This window comes from Hippocampus bargibanti, linkage group LG09, assembly GCF_051943395.1.
Source record: "Hippocampus bargibanti isolate YZ-2025 linkage group LG09, ASM5194339v1, whole genome shotgun sequence".
NCBI classification, from domain to species: domain Eukaryota; kingdom Metazoa; phylum Chordata; class Actinopteri; order Syngnathiformes; family Syngnathidae; genus Hippocampus; species Hippocampus bargibanti.
The window spans coordinates 1,125,587-1,145,492 of NC_142742.1; the positions used below are offsets into that span (position 1 = coordinate 1,125,587).

At 43.7% G+C, this 19,906-nt stretch overlaps 1 protein-coding gene across 3 annotated transcripts in view; it reads left to right on the forward strand.

The window, feature by feature from the left end:
- sptb (spectrin, beta, erythrocytic) overlaps positions 1–19,906 on the forward strand; it is a 35,561-nt gene continuing 15,655 nt past the window's right edge. The window contains exons 1-22 of one of the 3 annotated variants that reach the window (XM_089003573.1): positions 1–168; positions 3,854–4,155; positions 11,208–11,359; positions 11,478–11,651; positions 12,284–12,381; positions 12,497–12,577; positions 12,687–13,103; positions 13,338–13,455; positions 13,661–13,819; positions 14,032–14,334; positions 14,408–14,558; positions 14,747–15,036; positions 15,151–15,731; positions 15,858–15,995; positions 16,120–16,879; positions 16,965–17,167; positions 17,656–17,746; positions 17,822–17,968; positions 18,363–18,650; positions 19,031–19,267; positions 19,346–19,435; positions 19,531–19,821. In XM_089003573.1, the coding sequence (XP_088859699.1) occupies positions 4,008–4,155; positions 11,208–11,359; positions 11,478–11,651; positions 12,284–12,381; positions 12,497–12,577; positions 12,687–13,103; positions 13,338–13,455; positions 13,661–13,819; positions 14,032–14,334; positions 14,408–14,558; positions 14,747–15,036; positions 15,151–15,731; positions 15,858–15,995; positions 16,120–16,879; positions 16,965–17,167; positions 17,656–17,746; positions 17,822–17,968; positions 18,363–18,650; positions 19,031–19,267; positions 19,346–19,435; positions 19,531–19,821 (4,917 nt within the window). In that variant the 5' untranslated portion in view covers positions 1–168; positions 3,854–4,007. Of the gene's footprint in view, positions 169–375; positions 532–3,853; positions 4,156–5,464; positions 5,971–11,207; positions 11,360–11,477; positions 11,652–12,283; positions 12,382–12,496; positions 12,578–12,686; positions 13,104–13,337; positions 13,456–13,660; positions 13,820–14,031; positions 14,335–14,407; positions 14,559–14,746; positions 15,037–15,150; positions 15,732–15,857; positions 15,996–16,119; positions 16,880–16,964; positions 17,168–17,655; positions 17,747–17,821; positions 17,969–18,362; positions 18,651–19,030; positions 19,268–19,345; positions 19,436–19,530; positions 19,822–19,906 lie in introns of those variants that run through there. The other 2 variants (XM_089003574.1, XM_089003572.1) reach the window with 2 other exon arrangements.

Sequence of the window (19,906 nt, forward strand, 5' to 3'; positions counted from 1 at the left end):
GGGCCGGCTGCCACTCGGGAATGAGCGTGGAGCGCAGTGGCCCACTACCCACCCTCTCTTCTTTTTTTTATTTTTTGTGTAACACCCCCCAGGATGCGTCCATGGGACCGTAAGGTGACCGCCGGCAAGGACAAGAAACGCCACTTGGAAGGAATCAATGACAAAAAAGTGAGTGTCGAATTAAACAAATGTCAAATGTTTCCTCGGGGCTTCCGTCGCGTTGTTGATATTGGGGTTCCCTAAAAAAAAAAAAAAAAGCACCTGTTGTGACGTCACACACTTTCCACAACAACTCAAAATGTATTCGACTTGGATTAATGGGAAAAAAACGACATTTTGAGTGATTTTTGTTGACGTTGAAATGGCGTCATGCCGGTTTTAGTGACTTTTGACGCACGTTGACGAGTTCGTCAAAGCCCAACGTGACTTCGTACACCAAAGTATCTTGGCGTCAACGTTTCACAAAGTGGTTTTTTTTTTGTAGTCGAGGTCCAAACTGGTTCGGTCTGGTCGACGAATAGGTTGTCAAATGTGAGTACAAACAACTGGTAAGAAGCTTCAATTGAATTTAGAACTGCTAGTTTTTAAATTAAAAAGAAAACGTTTACATATATATATATATTTTTTTTATTTTTATTTTTTTTTGGGGGGGGGGTGAAATATTAAGAAACTCGGTGTTAACTTTTTAGTCCGAAAATTTGTGTACAAACAACCGTTTTAGAATTGAAGGTAAACTCTGGAAAATGGAGCGAAATATGTATTTGTGTGCGTGTGTGGGACACATTAAAGTATTAAAGGGTTCTTTTGAAATCTAAATCTACTTTATTGACATAAAAGTAGGGATGTGACAAAATGTTTCAATAATAATTCATCACGCAATTTCTAATACCATATTAAAGTGCATTTAAATAGCTTTCAAATGCTGTATAGATTATTGTTCTATGACAAATAATAAGGAAATAACGATTTTTTTTAATTTTTGATATATAAGGGGATTTTCTGCCTGTAATTTTTACACGGTTAAAACAATGAAAATCTGTGACCGAGTTCTTTATTACAGTTTAAACTATCATAACTTTCTTTTTGGCATATCGTAATGAATAAGATTCTATTGGAAAGCTTTTGAAATTCTAAACAGGAACAGAAAACACAAGAAAAGATTCAAAATATAAATGAGCAAATATCAACGATCGAATGCAGGCAGATTTTCGTCCCAAATCCAAAATGGCTGCCACGAAATACTAGGAAAGAAAATTGTGAGCTCTATAAATATAGATGCTAATGCTTCTTTTTGCTTGAAACTTGGCAGTTATGGAGAAAAATATATATTCTACCACTTTTATGAATTATAAAAATACAACTTACTCACCTTTATAAACTGTCGTGTTAGCAAAAAGAGCGTAAACTTCCATTCATTTTTCTCCCCTTTTTTCATTGTTGTATTGGGAAATTTCAAGAACCAGCATGGAGGGAAACGTGTAATACGTCATCATAAACTGCATAGCTTGGAAAATCCCACCAAAAACCATTATGTACTTTACAAAAATGCAATGATATACGACTGCAAGTACAGTGTGCGCTCGGTTCACTGGACAGAAACAATTGCGGTGGAATATAGCTCACTGTAGCGTACCTAATACAAGTCATGTATTAGCCTATAATGAACTCACATGAACCCCAAAATCAGCCACTGCTTTGTATTGTATTGTAGTTATTATTGTATCTATGCTTGTCTGTGACTGTAAAGTGTCCTCGAGAGCTTAGAAAGTCGCTTGAAATAAAATGTATGATTATTATTATTATTGTTCACGCGTTATAGTTTTTAGAATCTACCCAAAACACATGACAACAAAACAGAGCCAAGAAACGCGAGTTCCTTCTTTATTCCCCTTAAAAGGACACGTGTGTGTGTGTGTGTGTGTGTGTGTGTGTGTGTGTGTGTGTGTGTGTGGACCCGCCAGGACTTTATAACATAAACACCCCTCCCCCCTCCAACCCCGAGAATAGTTTGTGGACTTATTCCCAAAAAACAAGGCCTCGGAAGTTACGTTGAAATCTGCGAAGATGTCATGTTTAGTTGTGTCTGGATGGTCAACTATCTCGCCCTCCCCCCTTTTTTGTCCTCTTCCTCAGTCCAGTTGCTGAAGTTGGGAGTTACAGAATGCCAACTGCAGGTCGCACATGTCTGCCCGTCCGTCCGTCCGTCCGTCCGTCCGTCCCCCTTCGTCTCTTATTTCATCCTCTGCTGAACAGTTGCGGGGAGAACAATTGCATCCTCGCATGTGGGAATGTTGGAAACAGAATAACTTTAAAATTCTTCTTGATACATTTAAAGCTATCCATGTCCTTGACCTTTGCCCCTCACATTGCCCCTCACATACACATACACATTTACACATATGTAAATAATGACTCCCATTTTATTGTTTTTATGTATTTTTTCCAAAAACCTTACCCGCATAAAAGCCAAGTCAGTTCAAACCGTACATAACATTACAGTAAAACGATGTCGAGAGTGTCATGGAGGGGAGGGCGTCCATGGGGACAGTTGAGGGCCGTTAGTCCAGTTTTGCCCATGTGTGTGTGTGTGTGTGTGCGCGCGGACGGGTGTGTATGGAGCCGATAAGCCCCGCCCCCCCTGACCTCCGCCACCTCCGCGCTTGATAAGGTCCTTCTGTGAACTTGTGATAGCGAGCGGCAAACCCAGGGAAACCTGAAGGACGCGCCATTGAAACATCATCTGTGTGTTGTGGGGGGGGGCTTCTATATGACACCCCCGCCCCATTAAAAAAAAAAAAAACTATTTTCAATAGCTAGCTTGTTTGTTAGCTTCCACGCACGCTCCGCCGTTGAAACCGCTCGATAGCCAATTTTCACATTTTAATCAATGACTTGATGTGTCCCCAAAATGTTCCTCTGCTTCACATTTTATGTTGCATGCTAACGTGGGAGGGGGGGGGTGTCGCTTTGTTTGACTCACTCACACACGCACACATGTGATAAGGGGGACCTGATAAACCGCCGCCATTCCGTTCTAAGAATGAACAGCCCATCATAGGGGGGTGGGTGTGGGGGGGGGTGTATGAAGGGGGCCAAATGCAAGAGGGTGTCTTTTTGCTAGCCCTAACTAGCTAGCTAGCTATGTACATAGCTATCCATATCTATCTCTCTCTCTTTCTCTTTCTTGCTAAATAGCTAGCGAGCTTGATAGATAGCTTCATGGCTATCTAGATAGCTTGATAGCTAGCTTCATAGCTAGCTATCTTGCTTGATAGCTAGCTTCATGGCTAGCTATCTTGCTTGATAGCTAGCTTGATAGTTATCTAGCTAGCTTGACAGCTAGCTTGAAAGCGAGCTTCATAGCTAGCTTGATACCTCGCTAGTTTGATAGCTATCTTGAGAGCATGATAGCTAGCTAGCTTGATAGCCCTCTAGATAGCTATCCATCCATCCATCCATCTTGATAGCAATCTATGTATGTATCTGTGTGTGTGTGTGTGTGTGTGTGTGTGTGTGGGTAGGTAGGTAGGTAGGTATTCATTTATTCATTTATTCATTCATTCATTCATTCATTTTGACTTTTATTTTATTCTCTGATGTGAAACGTACGACTTCAGCAAATTTGTGGGATCATTTAGTCAGCCGTCAAATGTACCAAATAATTTCTAACCTCCTAAATCGAAAAAAAGCTAGCTAGCTATCTAATTAGCTAGCTATCTTTCTACAGAGCTAGCTCTCTAGCTAGCTATCCATCTATCCATCCATCCATCCATCCACCCCTATCAATCTATCAATCCATTGATCGATGTCGCTTCAAAAATCGCCATCAACGTGCAATTTTCCTCTTTTCCAGATAACTACCGGACATAGGAGCGACATTTCCCTCCATTTTTGTATTGTTATTTTCATTTAACTTTTGACCAAGAGGACCTGCTGCGAGGACGGACGGCGTGACGTCGCGGCCATTCGCCCATCGGCCATTTTGCCCTCCCCGATTACGTCCCGCCATGACGTCCACCACCGACTTTGACAATGTGGAGATCACGGAGCAATACAGCCGCGTCAACACGCGCTTCGAGCTGCCCGACGACGATCTGGACAACGACAACAGCACGGCGCGGCTCTTCGAACGCTCGCGGATCAAAGCCCTGGCAGGTGCGTATGCGCCATCTTGTTTGGTCTTTTGAAAGCAGAGCCAGTCCTTCCGTATCTGTACTCTCGGGCTCCTTCTGTTGCCCATTTGAAGCGGGAACCTCGAGTCGAGGCGAGGGCCTCGCCCGCATTCATTCCCCCAATGATTCCCATCTTGACGGATGCGCGCAGCTGCGGGCTCGCCAGCTCACAGCTCGCTTGGAATTTTACGCCTTCAGCCGCGTTTTGAAATATAGACGCCTTTCGGCCATGGCGAAGGACGGTATAAGTGCAAAGGAAGTGCGAAGGTGGGGGAAAATGAAGGAGAACGGAAGACTTTTTGACTTGACTCCTGTACTGAGGTCAAGGAGGTTGAGTTTGAAAAAAAAAACAGCCTTTGTGGAGACAGTTAGAAGGGGGAAGGTTTTTTTTCTCACTTTGGGACAAAATACATCAACAAACAAATACATAAATACACCAATACACAAATACATAAATATAAAAAATAAATACACAAATAAATACATAAACACATAAATACACAAATACATAAATAAATACATAAATACACCAATACACAAATACATAAATATAAAAAATAAATACATAAATACACAAATACATAAATAAATACATAATACATCAACAAACAAATAAATACACCAATACACAAATACATAAATATAAAAAATAAATACACAAATAAATAAATACACCAATACACAAATACATAAATATAAAAAATAAATACACAAATAAATAAATAAATACACCAATACACAAATACATAAATATAAAAAATAAATACACAAATAAATACATAAATACATAAATACACAAATACATAAATAAATACATAAATACACCAATACACAAATACATAAATATGAAAAATAAATACATAAATACATAAATACACAAATACATAAATAAATACATAATACATCAACAAACAAATAAATAAATACACCAATACACAAATACATAAATATAAAAAATAAATACACAAATAAATAAATAAATACACCAATATAAATAGAAAAACTAAATACACAAATAAATAAATAAATACACCAATACACAAATACATAAATATAAAAAATAAATACATAAATAAATACAACCAAAGCAGCAGATGCAAACGAGAGATCCAACCGAGAACAGGAAGTCATATGTTGCCCGAGAGCGGCGGCATCATCATACAAGTGTCCAAGATGAGGAAAAGGAGGGAAGGACGGAGGGAGGTAGGGAGGGAGGGAGGGAGGGAGGGAGGCAAGGAGAGTGGGAGGCGGAGGGAAGAGTCGTCATGAGGAAAAGCGGACAGAAATCCAGGAGGCGGCGGCGGCGAGACGAGACGAGACGAGACGCGGAGTCGCGCTCCTCCGGTTCAGAGTTTCTCGTGTGGGCGTTGGGCGCCAAAAATGAGCAGCCCGTGCCTGCTGCGAGCGCCCCCCCTGGGCCAGCCCCGACTCCGGGACGTGCGCATCAGCCTGAAAAGCGGCCCCAAGATCCAAGACGGCAAAGATGCGAGCGCCCGCCGCTACCCGCCGGACGACAGCGACGCCCCCGCGCGCAGCCGGAGCACCCCGCCCGCCCACCGGGCCCTCAGGAAGGCCCCCAGGGGCCGGGCCAAGAACCACCCGGAGAGGAACGGCGCCGTCCTCCTCCAAGTGCCGCTCACCCTGACCCCCGTGTCCTGTCAGCGTCCCGTGTCCCCGTCCCCGTCCTCGTCGTCCTCTTTGTCCGGACGGAGCATCAAGCGGGCGCGCTGGCTCAGCTCCAGCGCATCCAACATCTACTTCAACTCCATTTTGGACGGACGCTTCAGGCAGCTGCAAGGTATCGGGGGGGGGGACGGGACCACCGAGGAGGTTCCACCCTTCACCCTCTACATTTTTTAGCCAATGAGGAGAGTAGCGAGTATACTTTGCCAAGTACTGAAAAAAGTCATTTGCTGATTTTCAAAGTAAAAGACTTGGATGAATGGTAGTAGTAGTAATAATCATCGTTGTCGTCGTCATCATCATCATCATATAATAATAATATGTTTTTATCTTTATTTGTTATTAATTTGTTTATTTATGTTGTTTATAATAATAATAATCATCATCATCATCATAATCGTAATTGTAATAATAATCATAACAATCGTAATAATAATCGTAATCGTAATAATAATATTAATAATCATAATAATAATAATAATAATAATTTAAATGTCATCTATAAGTGCCTTTCAAAATTTGCTGCTGTGAAATGTAAATTTCTCCATTGTGAGACTAATAAAGGCAAATCCAATCCAAAACTCTCAAGATCACTTTACGGTCACTGGATAAGTTTTTCTATGGGTGAGCAGTGGCAGCCACATGTGCCAGCGTTCACTCAACCCACTCATACATAGAAAGCTAACTAGCCAGCTAATAGATAGCTAACAGCTAGCTTGATAGCCAGCCAGATATCTAATATAGCTCACTATATAGCTCGCAAGCCAGCTCCACAACTAATAGAGAGCAAATAGCTAGCCAGATAGCTTATAGATAGTAGGGTCAATTTTTGTATAAAAACTTCTTTTTTTTTTGCTTTTGTGTGCCCACTTCTACTTTGTACTTAGTACTTCTACCTTGACCAGAGAAGTATACGTACTTCTACTTCTACTAAGTATGAGTACTTTTGCCTCCTCGGGTATTAGCTAGCTAGTAGTGTAATTTATTTATCCGAATGGCGTCGTGGCTTTGCCCCACTTGTTCACTGGCTTCAATAATTCATCAACTTTTAAAAAGGTTTGGATGTTTTTTTTTTTTTTTTTTTTTTTTTTTGGGGGGGGGGGGGGGGGGGGGGGGGGCGGCATTGAGCTGATTTAGCTTTTCTTTCTTTCTGGCCCTTTTTTTTGGAGTGATTTCAAGTTGGAATTGGGACCAAAACAAAGCCGTTTAGCTTAAGTGACCAAACCGCCACGATGCTAATGCTAATGCTTCTTTTGCCATCCAATCAAAATGTAAATGCCTTCAAAAAATCAATAAATAAAATCTTTTGCTGTCATTGGTTGCTCTCGGCTCCCCCGACGAGGCGTAGCGTTTCATATTTAAGCCAAACTAACGACTGCGCTTGTGTCATCTTCCACCATCCACTTGAAACACTTTCAGAGGCTGAAGAGATAGGAGTTACACAAGACAATAAATACATACATGGATAAATAAATACAACTCACAAATAAATCAACAATACACAAAATAAATCAATCAATCACGAACAAATAAACACATCAATAAACAAAAAAATAAAGACATAAATTAACAGACAAATAAATAAATACCAAATGGATAAATAAATAAATTAAGAACAAATAAACACATCAATAAACAAAAAAATAAAGACATAAATTAACAGACAAATAAATAAATCAACCCCAAAAACCAAATGGATAAATAAATAAATAAATAAGTGAATTAATGAACCAATAAATGAATAAAACTGCCAAATAAATTAACAATAAACTAAATAAATAAACACAAAACGAATGAACCAATAAATGAATAACACTGACAAATACATTAACAATAAACTAAATAAATAAACAGACAAAATAAATAAACACATTAATAACAAATAAAGACATAAATAAACCAAAAAATAAATGAATGCATAAATTAAACAGGCATATAAATAAATAAAAATAACCCCAAAAACAGATTAAATAAATAAAAAATAAAATAACTAAATAAGTGAATAAATGAACCAATACATTAATAAGACTGACAAATAAATTAACAATAAAATAAATAAATAAACACACAAAGTAAATAAACAAATTAATAACAAAGACACAAAGAAATAAAAAATAATTAATAAATAAATCATACAGACATAAAAAACATGATGAAGTAGACAGATTAAATAAATAAACGGATACATAAATAACAAACACAAATAAATGAATAAATAAATTAGTGAATAAATTAATAAAGAAACGAATGGGACCTCTCAATAGACTTGATCGCTCAAGCTCTTTTTAATACTTAAAGATTGGAATTTATGTGAAAAAAAAGTCGATTCAGGGAATTAGTCATGTTTTGATTTGGTTTTATTGATTTGTGCGAAAAAAAGATCCCCCCCCCCACCCCCACCCATCACCAATGTGGCAAAGACGCGCTGAGCCGAAGAGAAAATGAGGTAGCGGGGCAACGTACGCGCGATCCAGCCGAGCACAACCCAGTACAGGGAAAATCCATCTGCATCAATAAATCATGTGCGGCCTTCAACTGCAGTGCATGATCGAGGACTTAAGTCAAGCCTTGTCAAACACACCGCTCTTTAGTCAATCTTGGACTGATATACAGCCCCCCTGCCCCCATCCTTTCCCTATAACAGACAGTGAGGGAGGCGGAGTCAGCTGTGATGATGATGACGATGATGTTTGAGTCCAGACAAAGGCAATGAGATGAATGCTTTTAAATGTAACGTAACGCAATGTTGCTGACTTGTAAAAGCCGCTCCGTAAATAATTGAGCGCCGCTCTATGTTAAATTGATTCAAAGGGACCGTTAGCGCCGAGCTACGGTGCTGCGCTAACAACGACAATTTCAACAGATCCACAAAAAGCCTGCCAATGCAATTGTTGAGCCGGTGCGAAGGTTTATTTATTTATTTATTTATTTATTTGGTTTTTTGTTTGTTCATTTATTCATTCATTTATGTATTAATTTGTATTTTTGTTTCTAGATTTATTTGTAATTATTGATGTATTTATTTTTCTGAATTTATATTTTTGTTTTTATATTTATATTTATTTTTATATATTTTTTATTCATTTTCTGTAGTGATGTTGTCATCTTAGTATCATCATAACTTTTGTTTTCCTCGTACATTTCTACATTTTCCTTGGGAATTTTTTTTCGGGTTCATTTTGACTTGATCCTCCAAAAATATTTTACTTTGAAAGTTTGTTTTCTTCTTTTTTTGTTCTAATGATCAAATACAATTAATGAGCACCTTGGACATTGTTCCCAATTTAAAACATTTTCTTCTTTATTTAAAAAAAATATTATAATTTATATTTTTTGGGGGGCTTATTTTGACTTTATCCTCCCAAAAAGTTTTACTTTGAAAGTTTTTGGAAAACCATTTCTTCTTTATTAAAAAAAAAATATTATAATAAAAAAAAATCCCCCCAATTTTTTAACCAAATTTGGATTATAAACTTAACCGCCTCACTGGTTTGGAAAATTGGGTTAATTTGCATGCCAAAAAATTGTACAAAATAATCCTGTAAATTGGATTTTTGAACAAAATGTTCTTCTTTACTGTAATACTAAAAGCAAAATGACAGGAGAACAAAACGCATTGACTTGATTTGAGGAGACGACGGCGAAGACACAATAAGTAGCATCGGCTAAATAAATGATGCCTTCTTGCTGCCCCGCCGCACGCACCAAAAGTAGACCGTGAAACTTTGTCACGTTGATTACACACCCGCAAATCAGCCGCGCCGCCCCCACCTTGCCAAACGGACGTCATCGTTTCGCCAGAATAGCCTGGTTAAAAAAGCCGTCGGGTTCTCCGAACGCCAGCCCGACCCTAAACCGACGTAGCTGCTAAAGCGTCCGCTCAATGGCGGGCGAATTTGCCAGCGTGGGCAAACAAACGTTGCATTAAGCGCACGGAAACGCGAGACACACTCGCTGACTTGGCCTTTTAAAACAAGCCGAGCCGAGCAGACGTCGCTCGCTTGATCACGTGGCAAATTGGATCCTCATGATTGACTTCTAGGACAACCGACGTCACTTTTTTGTTTCCTAATTGACATCAGAAAAACGTTTGATAGCATCTAAAATAACCCAAAACACGCAGTATGATATTTTTAGTCACATGCAAAACACCAATAAAAATGACTTAGTGTCTAAAAAGTACTTCAATTTGAAACCGGAAGTAGCCAGTTTCAGAAGGTCCCGCCCCCATGTTCGTGGTGTCACGCCAAGACGTCTTGCCTTGCTCGAGAATCCAAAAAATGGCTTCAGATTCGGAGAAGATGCTTTCTTGTTACTCATCCAGTTATGAATATGATTCAAATAGTTCTGAAGAAGAAAGCATACATGTTTGCAATCGATTAAAGAATTTATTCCGTGTCATTTTTAGGCATCAGGGGTGCGAAATGTCGTACCCAAAAAAGGCAGAACATGGCGACAAAGCTGTGTAAGGATTATTAATCAGCCAGTTTCCACAGGCTGATTAATTGTTTACATGGAGCTTAGTCGCCCTCTTCTGCCTCTTTGTTGTCCTACATGACGTTTTCAGACCAAAGTACAGCAAAATGCATTGACGTGATGGAAGGACTGCTACAATGTGTCCTTTTTTCGGTCAGGGGCGTTCCTTCAGTGACGTAGGGTGAGGACTCAGAAACAAGACTTCCGGAATATTCAGCGCCAGTCTTAAAAAGTAAAATATAGCTATATGCGGTGGAATCTTTATAAAATACGTTGAGTAGAAGTCATTTGAAGCCATTTTACAAATGATGGACACAACTTGTCCGGAGATTTCGGTTGTCCTTTAAGGCCTCGTCCACAGAGAGGTTCAAGCAGCTTGCTTTCCGCCATGCATGCACACATCATTATGGAAAATGGCCGCCTTTTCTCACGAAATATGGAATGTTTCGACTTTATTCTCATTAAAAAAAAATCCTTAAAAAAATTACTTTATAACTTGTCAAAATGTTAACATAAAAAACACAAATATTTATATTCCTATCCTCATGAATATTTAATTTTTGTAAAAGTATATGTATTTTTTCACCCAAATTCTGCATGTTCTCATGAATATTTAATGTTTGTAAAAAAATCACCAACAAATCCATTTTGTCATCATTCTGAATATTTTAAGTTTTGTTAAAAATGTTTTTTTTTTCGCCCAAAATGTGCATTTTCGCATCTTTCTGAATATTATATTTTTAATTAAAAAAACATGAATGTGGTATTCCAACTTGAATTTCATGAACTAATGGCTTTTCTTATCCAATAAAAATGTCGACAAAATTGCACCATCTTGTAAACAGACAAATCCATTTTTCCCCCCAAACATTTCAGATGAGCGCGAGGCGGTCCAGAAGAAGACGTTCACTAAATGGGTCAACTCCATCCTATCTCGGGTCAACTTTCGCATCTCTGACCTCTACTTGGACCTGCGCGACGGACGCATGCTCATTAAACTTCTGGAGGTCTTGTCCGGAGAACGATTGGTAAGATTTGAGGAGAAAACCCCCAAAAAAAGTATGATTATTGATATTTTCTTGACATTTCCTACCTTGTCTGACTTTTCCATTCATATGAAAACGCGAAATAATAAAAATTGAAAAGCCCAAGCCTACCAAGGGCAGGATGCGCATCCACTGTCTGGAGAATGTGGACAAGGCATTGCAGTTCCTCAAGGAGCAGCGCGTGCACCTGGAGAATATGGGCTCGCATGACATTGTCGACGGCAACCACCGCCTCATCCTCGGACTCATCTGGACTATCATCCTTCGCTTCCAGGTCGGACCACCATATTTTTTTTTTAATTTTGTCACTAGAGAAGCGATTCAAGAACCCACACTCGACATTTAACGGCGGTGGCATTTTGGTTTGAAGAAGCCATTTTGTTTTGAAGGGGCCATTTTGGTTTGAACTAGCCATTTTGACACGATGCTGGTGGCTTTAACCAACTTGTACTACTTGAGCACGTCGTCAAATCATGAAAACCGGAGTTCGACTTCTAATTCATGGCTCCTCTTGTTTTTAATGTTAATTTTTTTCCACTCTTAGCAGCTTCCGTTAGCGAGCGGCAAACATCAGAGCATGCCTCTTGCCTTCTTTGAAGCGGAGTATTTATTTTTACATTTGACAGCGGCACTGTTATTTTTAGTTCAAACAATATGGCCCCTCTCCTTGATTCAATCCTGAAAAGATTGGAGACAAAAAAAGTCCACTTTTTGGACATTTTAGTTTCTAAGAGCTAAATTTAGCCACCTTGAAGGATTTGGTCGTCATGTGACCTGAATTACTGGGCCTCCACACTGAGGAAATTCGACACTGATCACACGTTGGCGTATTTTCTTATTTCTTATTTTCATCTGTAACCCGCCCGATTTTGAGTCACGTTACCGATTGATTGTCATCCCAATCAGATCCAAGACATCATTGTAGAGACGGGCCAGGCCGACCAGAAAGAGACTCGCTCGGCCAAGGACGCTCTTCTTCTGTGGTGCCAGATGAAGACGGCGGGGTGAGTCATTAGCTTAACCTAGCTTAGCGTTCACATCGGCGGCAAACCGGTTTTTCATTTTCTCCGATCAAGTTAGACCTTTTTTCAATCCGACTTGTTTATTTTTTTTCTACAGTTATGCCAGTGTGAACATCACAAACTTCACCACCAGTTGGAAAGACGGGATGGCCTTCAACGCGCTCATACACAAACATCGGTAAGATGATCGGATAAATGGATGGATTTTTGTACATAAACGTGTTGTAAATTATTTGGGTCTTGGTCCAAAAAAATGACTCAAAACATTTGATGAATTTACCATCCAGACCAGATCTGGTAGACTTCAACCAACTGAAGAAGTCCAACCCGACACACAACCTCCAAAGCGCCTTCAACGTGGCCGAGAAACAGCTGGGCGTCACCAAGCTCTTGGACGCGGAGGACGTGTTCACGGAGAACCCGGACGAAAAGTCCATCATTACATACGTAGTGGCTTTCTACCACTACTTCTCCAAGATGAAGCAGCTCGCCGTGGAGGGTAAACGGGTGGGCAAAGTCCTGGACCACGCCATCGCCACGGAGAAGATGGTGGATAAGTACGAGACGTTGGCGTCGGAGCTGCTGGCCTGGATCGAGGAGACCATCCTGGTGCTCAACAACCGTAAACTGGCCAACTCGCTGTCGGGCGTCCAGCAGCAGCTGCAGGCCTTCAACACCTACAGGACAGTGGAGAAACCGCCAAAGTGAGTATGGTTCTCCATCGGGGTTACTGCATTTTCTTGTTTTTACTTTTCCAGCACATGCCCCGTCTTTTTAGGGTCCTGAAAATGTGACTCTTGGTTTTCTTCTAAGTCTGTAGTTGATAGCATGCCATAAACATAGTCCAAACGGGAAAAAGTACTACATGCTGACCACGTTTCCGTCTAGGTCCGATTACGTAATTTGTCAGACATTAAAAACTGGCATCGTCCCAACAGGTTTCAGGAAAAGGGCAACCTGGAGGTGCTGCTCTTTACCATCCAGAGCCGCATGAGGGCCAACAATCAGAGAGTCTACACACCCAAAGACGGCGCGCTGGTTGCTGACATCAACAGGGTGAGGCGTCACTAGCGAACCGTACAACCGTGAATGAATTTCATTTTGCCAACCGACCCTTGCACAGTTCTTGATTCGTTGAAATAGATTTTTAAATCGATTAATGGGGAAAAGTCAGACCAGCCTAGTTTTGGTAGTTTCTTGTTCTGTGACTGTCATGTTCATTATTTTTGGGTGGGGGTTGGTGGGGATGATGAATCCACAGGCCTGGGAGCGACTGGAGCGTGCCGAGCATGTGCGTGAACGGGTCCTGAGGGACGAGCTTATTCGCCAGGAGAAGCTGGAGCAGATGGCGAGACGCTTCGACCGCAAGGCAGCCATGAGGGAGACGTGGCTTTTGGAGAACCAGCGATTGGTCGCTCAGGTAAACCCGAGTGTACTACTAGGACCATTTCGCAGTCTCAACATTTTTCAGTTCCAAAGCAACGTTATGTGACAGGCATCAGAATTTCCTTCATGCGTATGTTGGAACTAGTGAAAACCGAGCTTGCGGTATGGTCCGAGATTCCGCGAGCCACCCAGGATGGGTCCCACAGTTGAGAATCGCTGGTACACAAAGCTTTGCGGTCTCTCCAGGACAACTTTGGCTACGACCTTCCGGCGGTGGAGGCGGCAAAGAAGAAGCATGACGCCATCGAGACGGACATCGCCGCCTATGAGGAGCGCGTCCAGGCCCTGGTTGACATCTCCAGGGAGCTGGAGGCCGAACGCTACCATGACGCGGCGCGGGTGGACGCCCGTAAAGACAACGTCCTGCGCTTGTGGGACTACCTGCAGGAGCTGCTTAAGGCCCGTCGAGGCCGTCTGGACAAGAACCTGACGCTGCAGTGGATCTTCCAGGAGATGCTCTACATCATCAGCTGGATGGATGACATGAAGGTATACAGTGCAAGGGTCCTTCAATCCTCCTCATCATCAACCACGATTAACTGTCTTATGTCGTCTTGGCCAGGTTCGTCTGCTGTCTCCAGACCTGGGCAAACATCTGCTAGAAGTGGACGACTTGTTACAGAAACACACTTTGCTGGAGAATGACATCGCCCTGCAAGCCGACCGGGTCCAAAACGCTAGCGCTGCCGCTCTCCAGTTCGCCGACGGAGAGAGTAAGTCCTACCCTTTGGTTTCCCGTTGACGCGAAAAATACTTCTATGTTTAGCGTTTTTCCTGGACTGACAGCTTAAAACCAGGGTATGGACTGCGACCTATCAGTCTGTGACATCCTGTAGTTTGTCAGCGCTTCGAAAGTGGAAAAACTCTTGGAAATCCATGTCCCCTCGTCCTCCGCTTCCAGGTTACAAGCCATGCGATCCTCAAGTCATCCGAGACCGGGTGGAGCATTTGGAGCTGTGCTACCACGAACTGCTGACTCGAGCAGGCCAGCGCCGGGCCAACTTGACACAGTCTCGCTGCTTCTGGAGCTTCTTGTGGGAGGCAGCAGAGCTGGAGAGCTGGATCAAAGAAAAGGAGAATATCTTCTCCTCGCTGGACTATGGCAAGGACCTGACTAGCGTCCTGGTTCTCCAGAGCAAGCACAGCGCCTTCGAAGACGAGCTGGGTGCCCGCCGAGCCAATCTGCAACATGTAAATTATTATTTTTGGTGGTGGATTACTCTGCTTCTTCTAAATCATGCTTCTTATTATAATGGCTTAAAATAATTTAAAAGCAAAAAACCTCTTGCCCCGTTTCCTCGCCAGGTTCTGAACGAGGGCAGCCAGATGATAAAGGACAACCACTACGGCACACCGATGATCCAAGAGCGCATGGACAGCGTCGAGACGCAGTGGCGCCAACTGGAGGATCTGGCGGCCTTCCGGAAACAGAACCTCCAGGACACGCAGCGGTTCTTCCAGTTCCAGGGCGACGCCGACGAACTGACGGCTTGGCTGCTGGACGCCGATCGGCAGATGAGGAGCGACGACGTGGGCCACGACGAGTACACCACCCAGCGGCTCCTGCGACGCCACGACGACCTGCGCAGCGAGGCCGCCAAGACGGCCGCCACCGTGGACGCGTTGTCCAAGCAGGCCGACACGCTGCCCGAGGAACTGCTCAACACGCCTGACATCCAACGCCGCCTCAAAGAGATCAAAGACGTTTTCATGGAGCTCATGTCTCTGGCTGATGTCAGGCAGAAGAAACTAGATGACGCCATGGCGCTGTACACCATCTTCAGCGAGACCGATGCCTGCGAGCTCTGGATGGGCCAGAAGGAGACTTGGCTCGTGGATTTGGAGGTGCCCGACAAGCTGGAAGACCTGGAGGTGGTCCAAAATCGGTACCCAGTGAATTCACTTGAACTTTTTTACGTTTCTAGTCTGAAAACCGCAGAGAACGCATGCTACGAATGGATCATTATTTGGATCCAAATTTGGTCTTTCCCAACACATTTTCTTACCTACAGGTTGAGTATTCTGGCTCAGGATATGACCAACGTTCAGTCGAGAGTGGATGACGTCAACAAGGCGGTAAAGCGGCTGGAGGACAGTAGACATCCCCGTACCAAAGAGGTCAAGGAATGCCAGATGAGACTGAACACAAGGTGATTTTTGTTTTGAACTCTGGATTTCCCATTGCGTCTCTGGGGTTGAGGTCAGGGAACGATGGAACCCTGAAAATAAAATCTTTAGTCTTGTAAGGAGAACAATATCCGAAAATCCTTTCAGGTGGGATGTCTTCAAGGCCATGGTCGAGGACAAGAAGAAGAAGGTTGACTCTGCAGTCAGCCTAAACAACTACGGACTGGAGTGCGATGAGACAGCGGTGTGGATCCACGACAAGACGCGTGTCATCGAGTCCACGCAGGACCTGGGCAATGACCTGGCTGCCGTCATGACCATCCAGAGGAAACTGTACGGCATGGAACGTGACTTGGCGGCCATCGAATCCAAACTTGATCTCCTGGAGGCTGACGCCAACCGGTTGGCTATGGAGAATCCCGAGAACGGGGCAGACATTTTGGCCCAACGTGCCCAGTTAGACGCAGCCTGGGATGATCTTAAAAGGACCCTGAAGGACCGCGAGGACTCATTGGGCGAAGTCAGCAAGTTGCAGACCTTCCTGCAGGACCTGGACGACTTCCAGTCGTGGCTTTTCAGGGCTCAGAAGGCCGTTGCCTCTGAAGAGATGCCCGCCTCTTTGCCCGAAGCTGAGGAGCAATTGAGCCTTCACGACGCCGTGCGCGACGACATCGACAATCACGGGGAGGACTTCCGCGTCATCCGGGATACTGGAACGCAGGTTACACTTGGCCAGGAAGACGACCCCCAGTATCGGGAGTTGCAGCAGACGCTCGGCGATCTGGACCGGGGATGGTACGAGCTCCAGAAGATGTGGGAACGACGCAAGAACTTCCTAGACCAGTGCTTGGGCTTCCAACAGTTCCTCAGGGATGGCAAGGCTGTAGAGTCCATCCTCAACAACCAGGTGAGTGAATTAGCATGACAACACAAACCCTCGCTCATGCGATACAGATCCAGACTTGGTGTTCTCTTGTCTTTTTTTTTTCAAGGAATACACGTTAGCCCACGTGGACAAACCCGACACTCTGGATGGGGCGGAGCAAGCTCTGAAGAAACACGAGGACTTTTTAACCACCATGGAGGCCAACGAAGACAAGATTGATGGTGCTCTCCAGGTGGGCAGACAGCTAGTGGATGGCGGAAACTTGTATGCGGGAAAAGTGCAGGACAAAATGGAGTCCATCGCTGACAGGTGCGTAGTTTTACTCAAGTTCATCTTCCGTCTGGATTGACAAGATAATGTACTTAAGAGCCAATCAGAGTCAGGGGGCAGCCCAATTGAAGTCCAATTAGGAGATTGCGGTGTTGGTTAAAGCTCCCAGGCCCAATAAAAGACACATACACATAAAAACACACACACACAGACTAATTTTATGATGAATAAGAATTTTATGTGACCCTGAAAATCAGCTTTATACAAGCTCACCGGGCATTTCCAACCATGGCAATTTGATAGTGTAGCTCACAGACACGCACAGGACCCCACCTCCCAACTCCTCTTCCCTCTATTAACCCCACCTCAAAGCATTTGAGCTTGCAGATTCCTGCGCTAATGGATATCGATTCACTTATGGCCGTTTTGCGTTACTGTACCAGATGTTTTGTTTTTTTCCTGAAAGTGTCTCTTACAGGAATAGAATGAAAAAAGTGACTGCTGTTATATCTTTTTTTCACATTCAGGCACGACAAAAACAAATCCAGAGCCCATGAGGTATCGGAGAAGCTGCGAGACAACCGAGACCTGCAGCACTTCTTCCAGAACACTCAAGACGTGAGAGGTCATTCTTCGTTGTTGTGTTAGCGGTGGCGGCGTCCATTCACCACAGAACGTCTCTTCCGATCCCAGCTGACCGTGTGGATCAATGAGAAGATGCTGACCGCCCAGGATACGTCTTACGATGAGGCCAGGAACCTGCATAGCAAGTGGCTGAAGCATCAGGCCTTCATGGCAGAGTTGGCCTCTAATAAGGACTGGCTGGACAACGTGGACCAGGTGACAGTCAGAATTGGGCCATCATAATCATGAAAGGAAGGAAAGGAAATGAATTTAGATGCAAATCCAGTTGCCTTCAGCGACCTGCACCAAAAACCAAAAGTATGAGGTCTGGGGTCATTTTGGTTTGCAAGTTGGATAGCTTGGCAAAATTTACCCAAAATATTTTAAAATAGTTTACAACGAAAATTGTTGACAAGTAACAAAGGAAGACATTTTGAGTGCAGATCCACTTTACTTTATGTAGGGTAGTAAGGTCGAACCAGTTACCTTGAAGTAGCTCCTTCATTACTTCCACCAAGCAGCCTTGTTTTGTTAGCCGAGCTGTTTCCACCTTAGCCCACAGACATTCATACATGCCAATAAATCTTTGTTCCTCATTTCAAATATCCAGGAGGGCCAGGAGTTGATTGCTTCCAAGCCCGAGTTGGAACCGGTGGTGCAGGAACGCCTGGCAACCCTCCACCAGCTGTGGGAGATGTTGGAGTCCACCACTCAGGAGAAAGCCAGGCTGCTGTTCGATGCTAACCGCTCAGAGTTGTTTGACCAGAGCCTGGCGGATATCAGGAAGTGGTTGGGGGAGATGCAACAGCAGCTTCAGAGCACGGGTGGCGATGACCGAAATGGCGGCGAAGATGTGAAAGATCTGACCAATGCCAACATCCTCCTCAAGAAACATCAGGTGGGCATCTTATGATGTTCATGTTAACAGAGAAGAAACTGCCAGGGTGATTTTTGATTGAGCGGCAGGAGTGATGAATGACTTGGTGTTCCAAAATAGCATCCCAACATTTTTTATCATTTTACTAATCCAAACAAAATATTCAAATCTATATACGGTATATAGGTGTCAGGGTTCGACGTTAGGGTTATGGGTTAGAGTTAGGTAAGGACTAGGTTTGGGATTCGTATAACCAAATAACATTCTGACCCTAAATCCAAACCCTAACCAAACCCCTAACATCTAATCCCAACCCCTAACCAACCTGACATCCGATCATAGGGTTTAGGCAAATTGTGAGGTAAGGGTTTAAAATGTTTTATCCTCATTCTGGGGACCAGGTGATGGAGAACCAAGTGCGAAATCGAGCCCGGGAACTGGAGGAACTCCAAGAGGCGTTAAGGACGCACGGTGGCGGCAGCGGTCGTGACGAACAGCAGCAGCCCGAGTTGGAAGTGGAGCAGCAGAACCTGCAGGTCCAATTCCAGCAACTTAGCGCACCATTGGCCCAGCGGAGGGACAAACTGGAGGCGGCCAAGGCCGTGCATCAGTTCTACAGAGACCTGGCAGATGAGTTGGTGAGCCTGAGAACATTTGGATTCATTTATTTTCCTCTTGAGATTTCCTGACCTATTATTGTCTTTTATCCCCACCAGCTGTGGATTGAAGAGAGGATGCCGCTGGCTCTGTCAGAAGACCACGGCAATGACCTCCAAACGGTCCAGATGCTGCTTAAAAGGAATCAGGTATCTTAAGATCACGTAGAGTGGCCAATGGTTCAACAGGACTACCATGAACCCAAAAAGTGAACATTGCCAAAGTGAAACATTGGCTCGCGCAGACACTCCAGAGAGAAATTGAGGGCCACCAGCCCCGCATGGAGGAGCTGCTGGAACGAGGACGCGGAATGGCAGCGGCGGCGAGCGAGGACGGAGGGCCCGAGGCCGAGCGACTGTCCGGGCAGCTGCGTGAGCTGGAGGAGGCGTGGCCGCGGTTGCGGGAGCAGATGGCCCGACGCAAGGACAGGCTGGACGCCTCGCATCTGGCGCAGCAGTTCTACAACGATGCCGACGAGGCCCAAGCGTGGATCGGCGAGCAGGAGCTCTACACGATCGCCGAGGAAAAGCCCAAGGTAAAGCAAAAGTCCACACAGCCCTGGTCAAATCTTTGGGTGGTACAAAAATATAAATATACATTTGTGAAAGGTTAAATTGGCC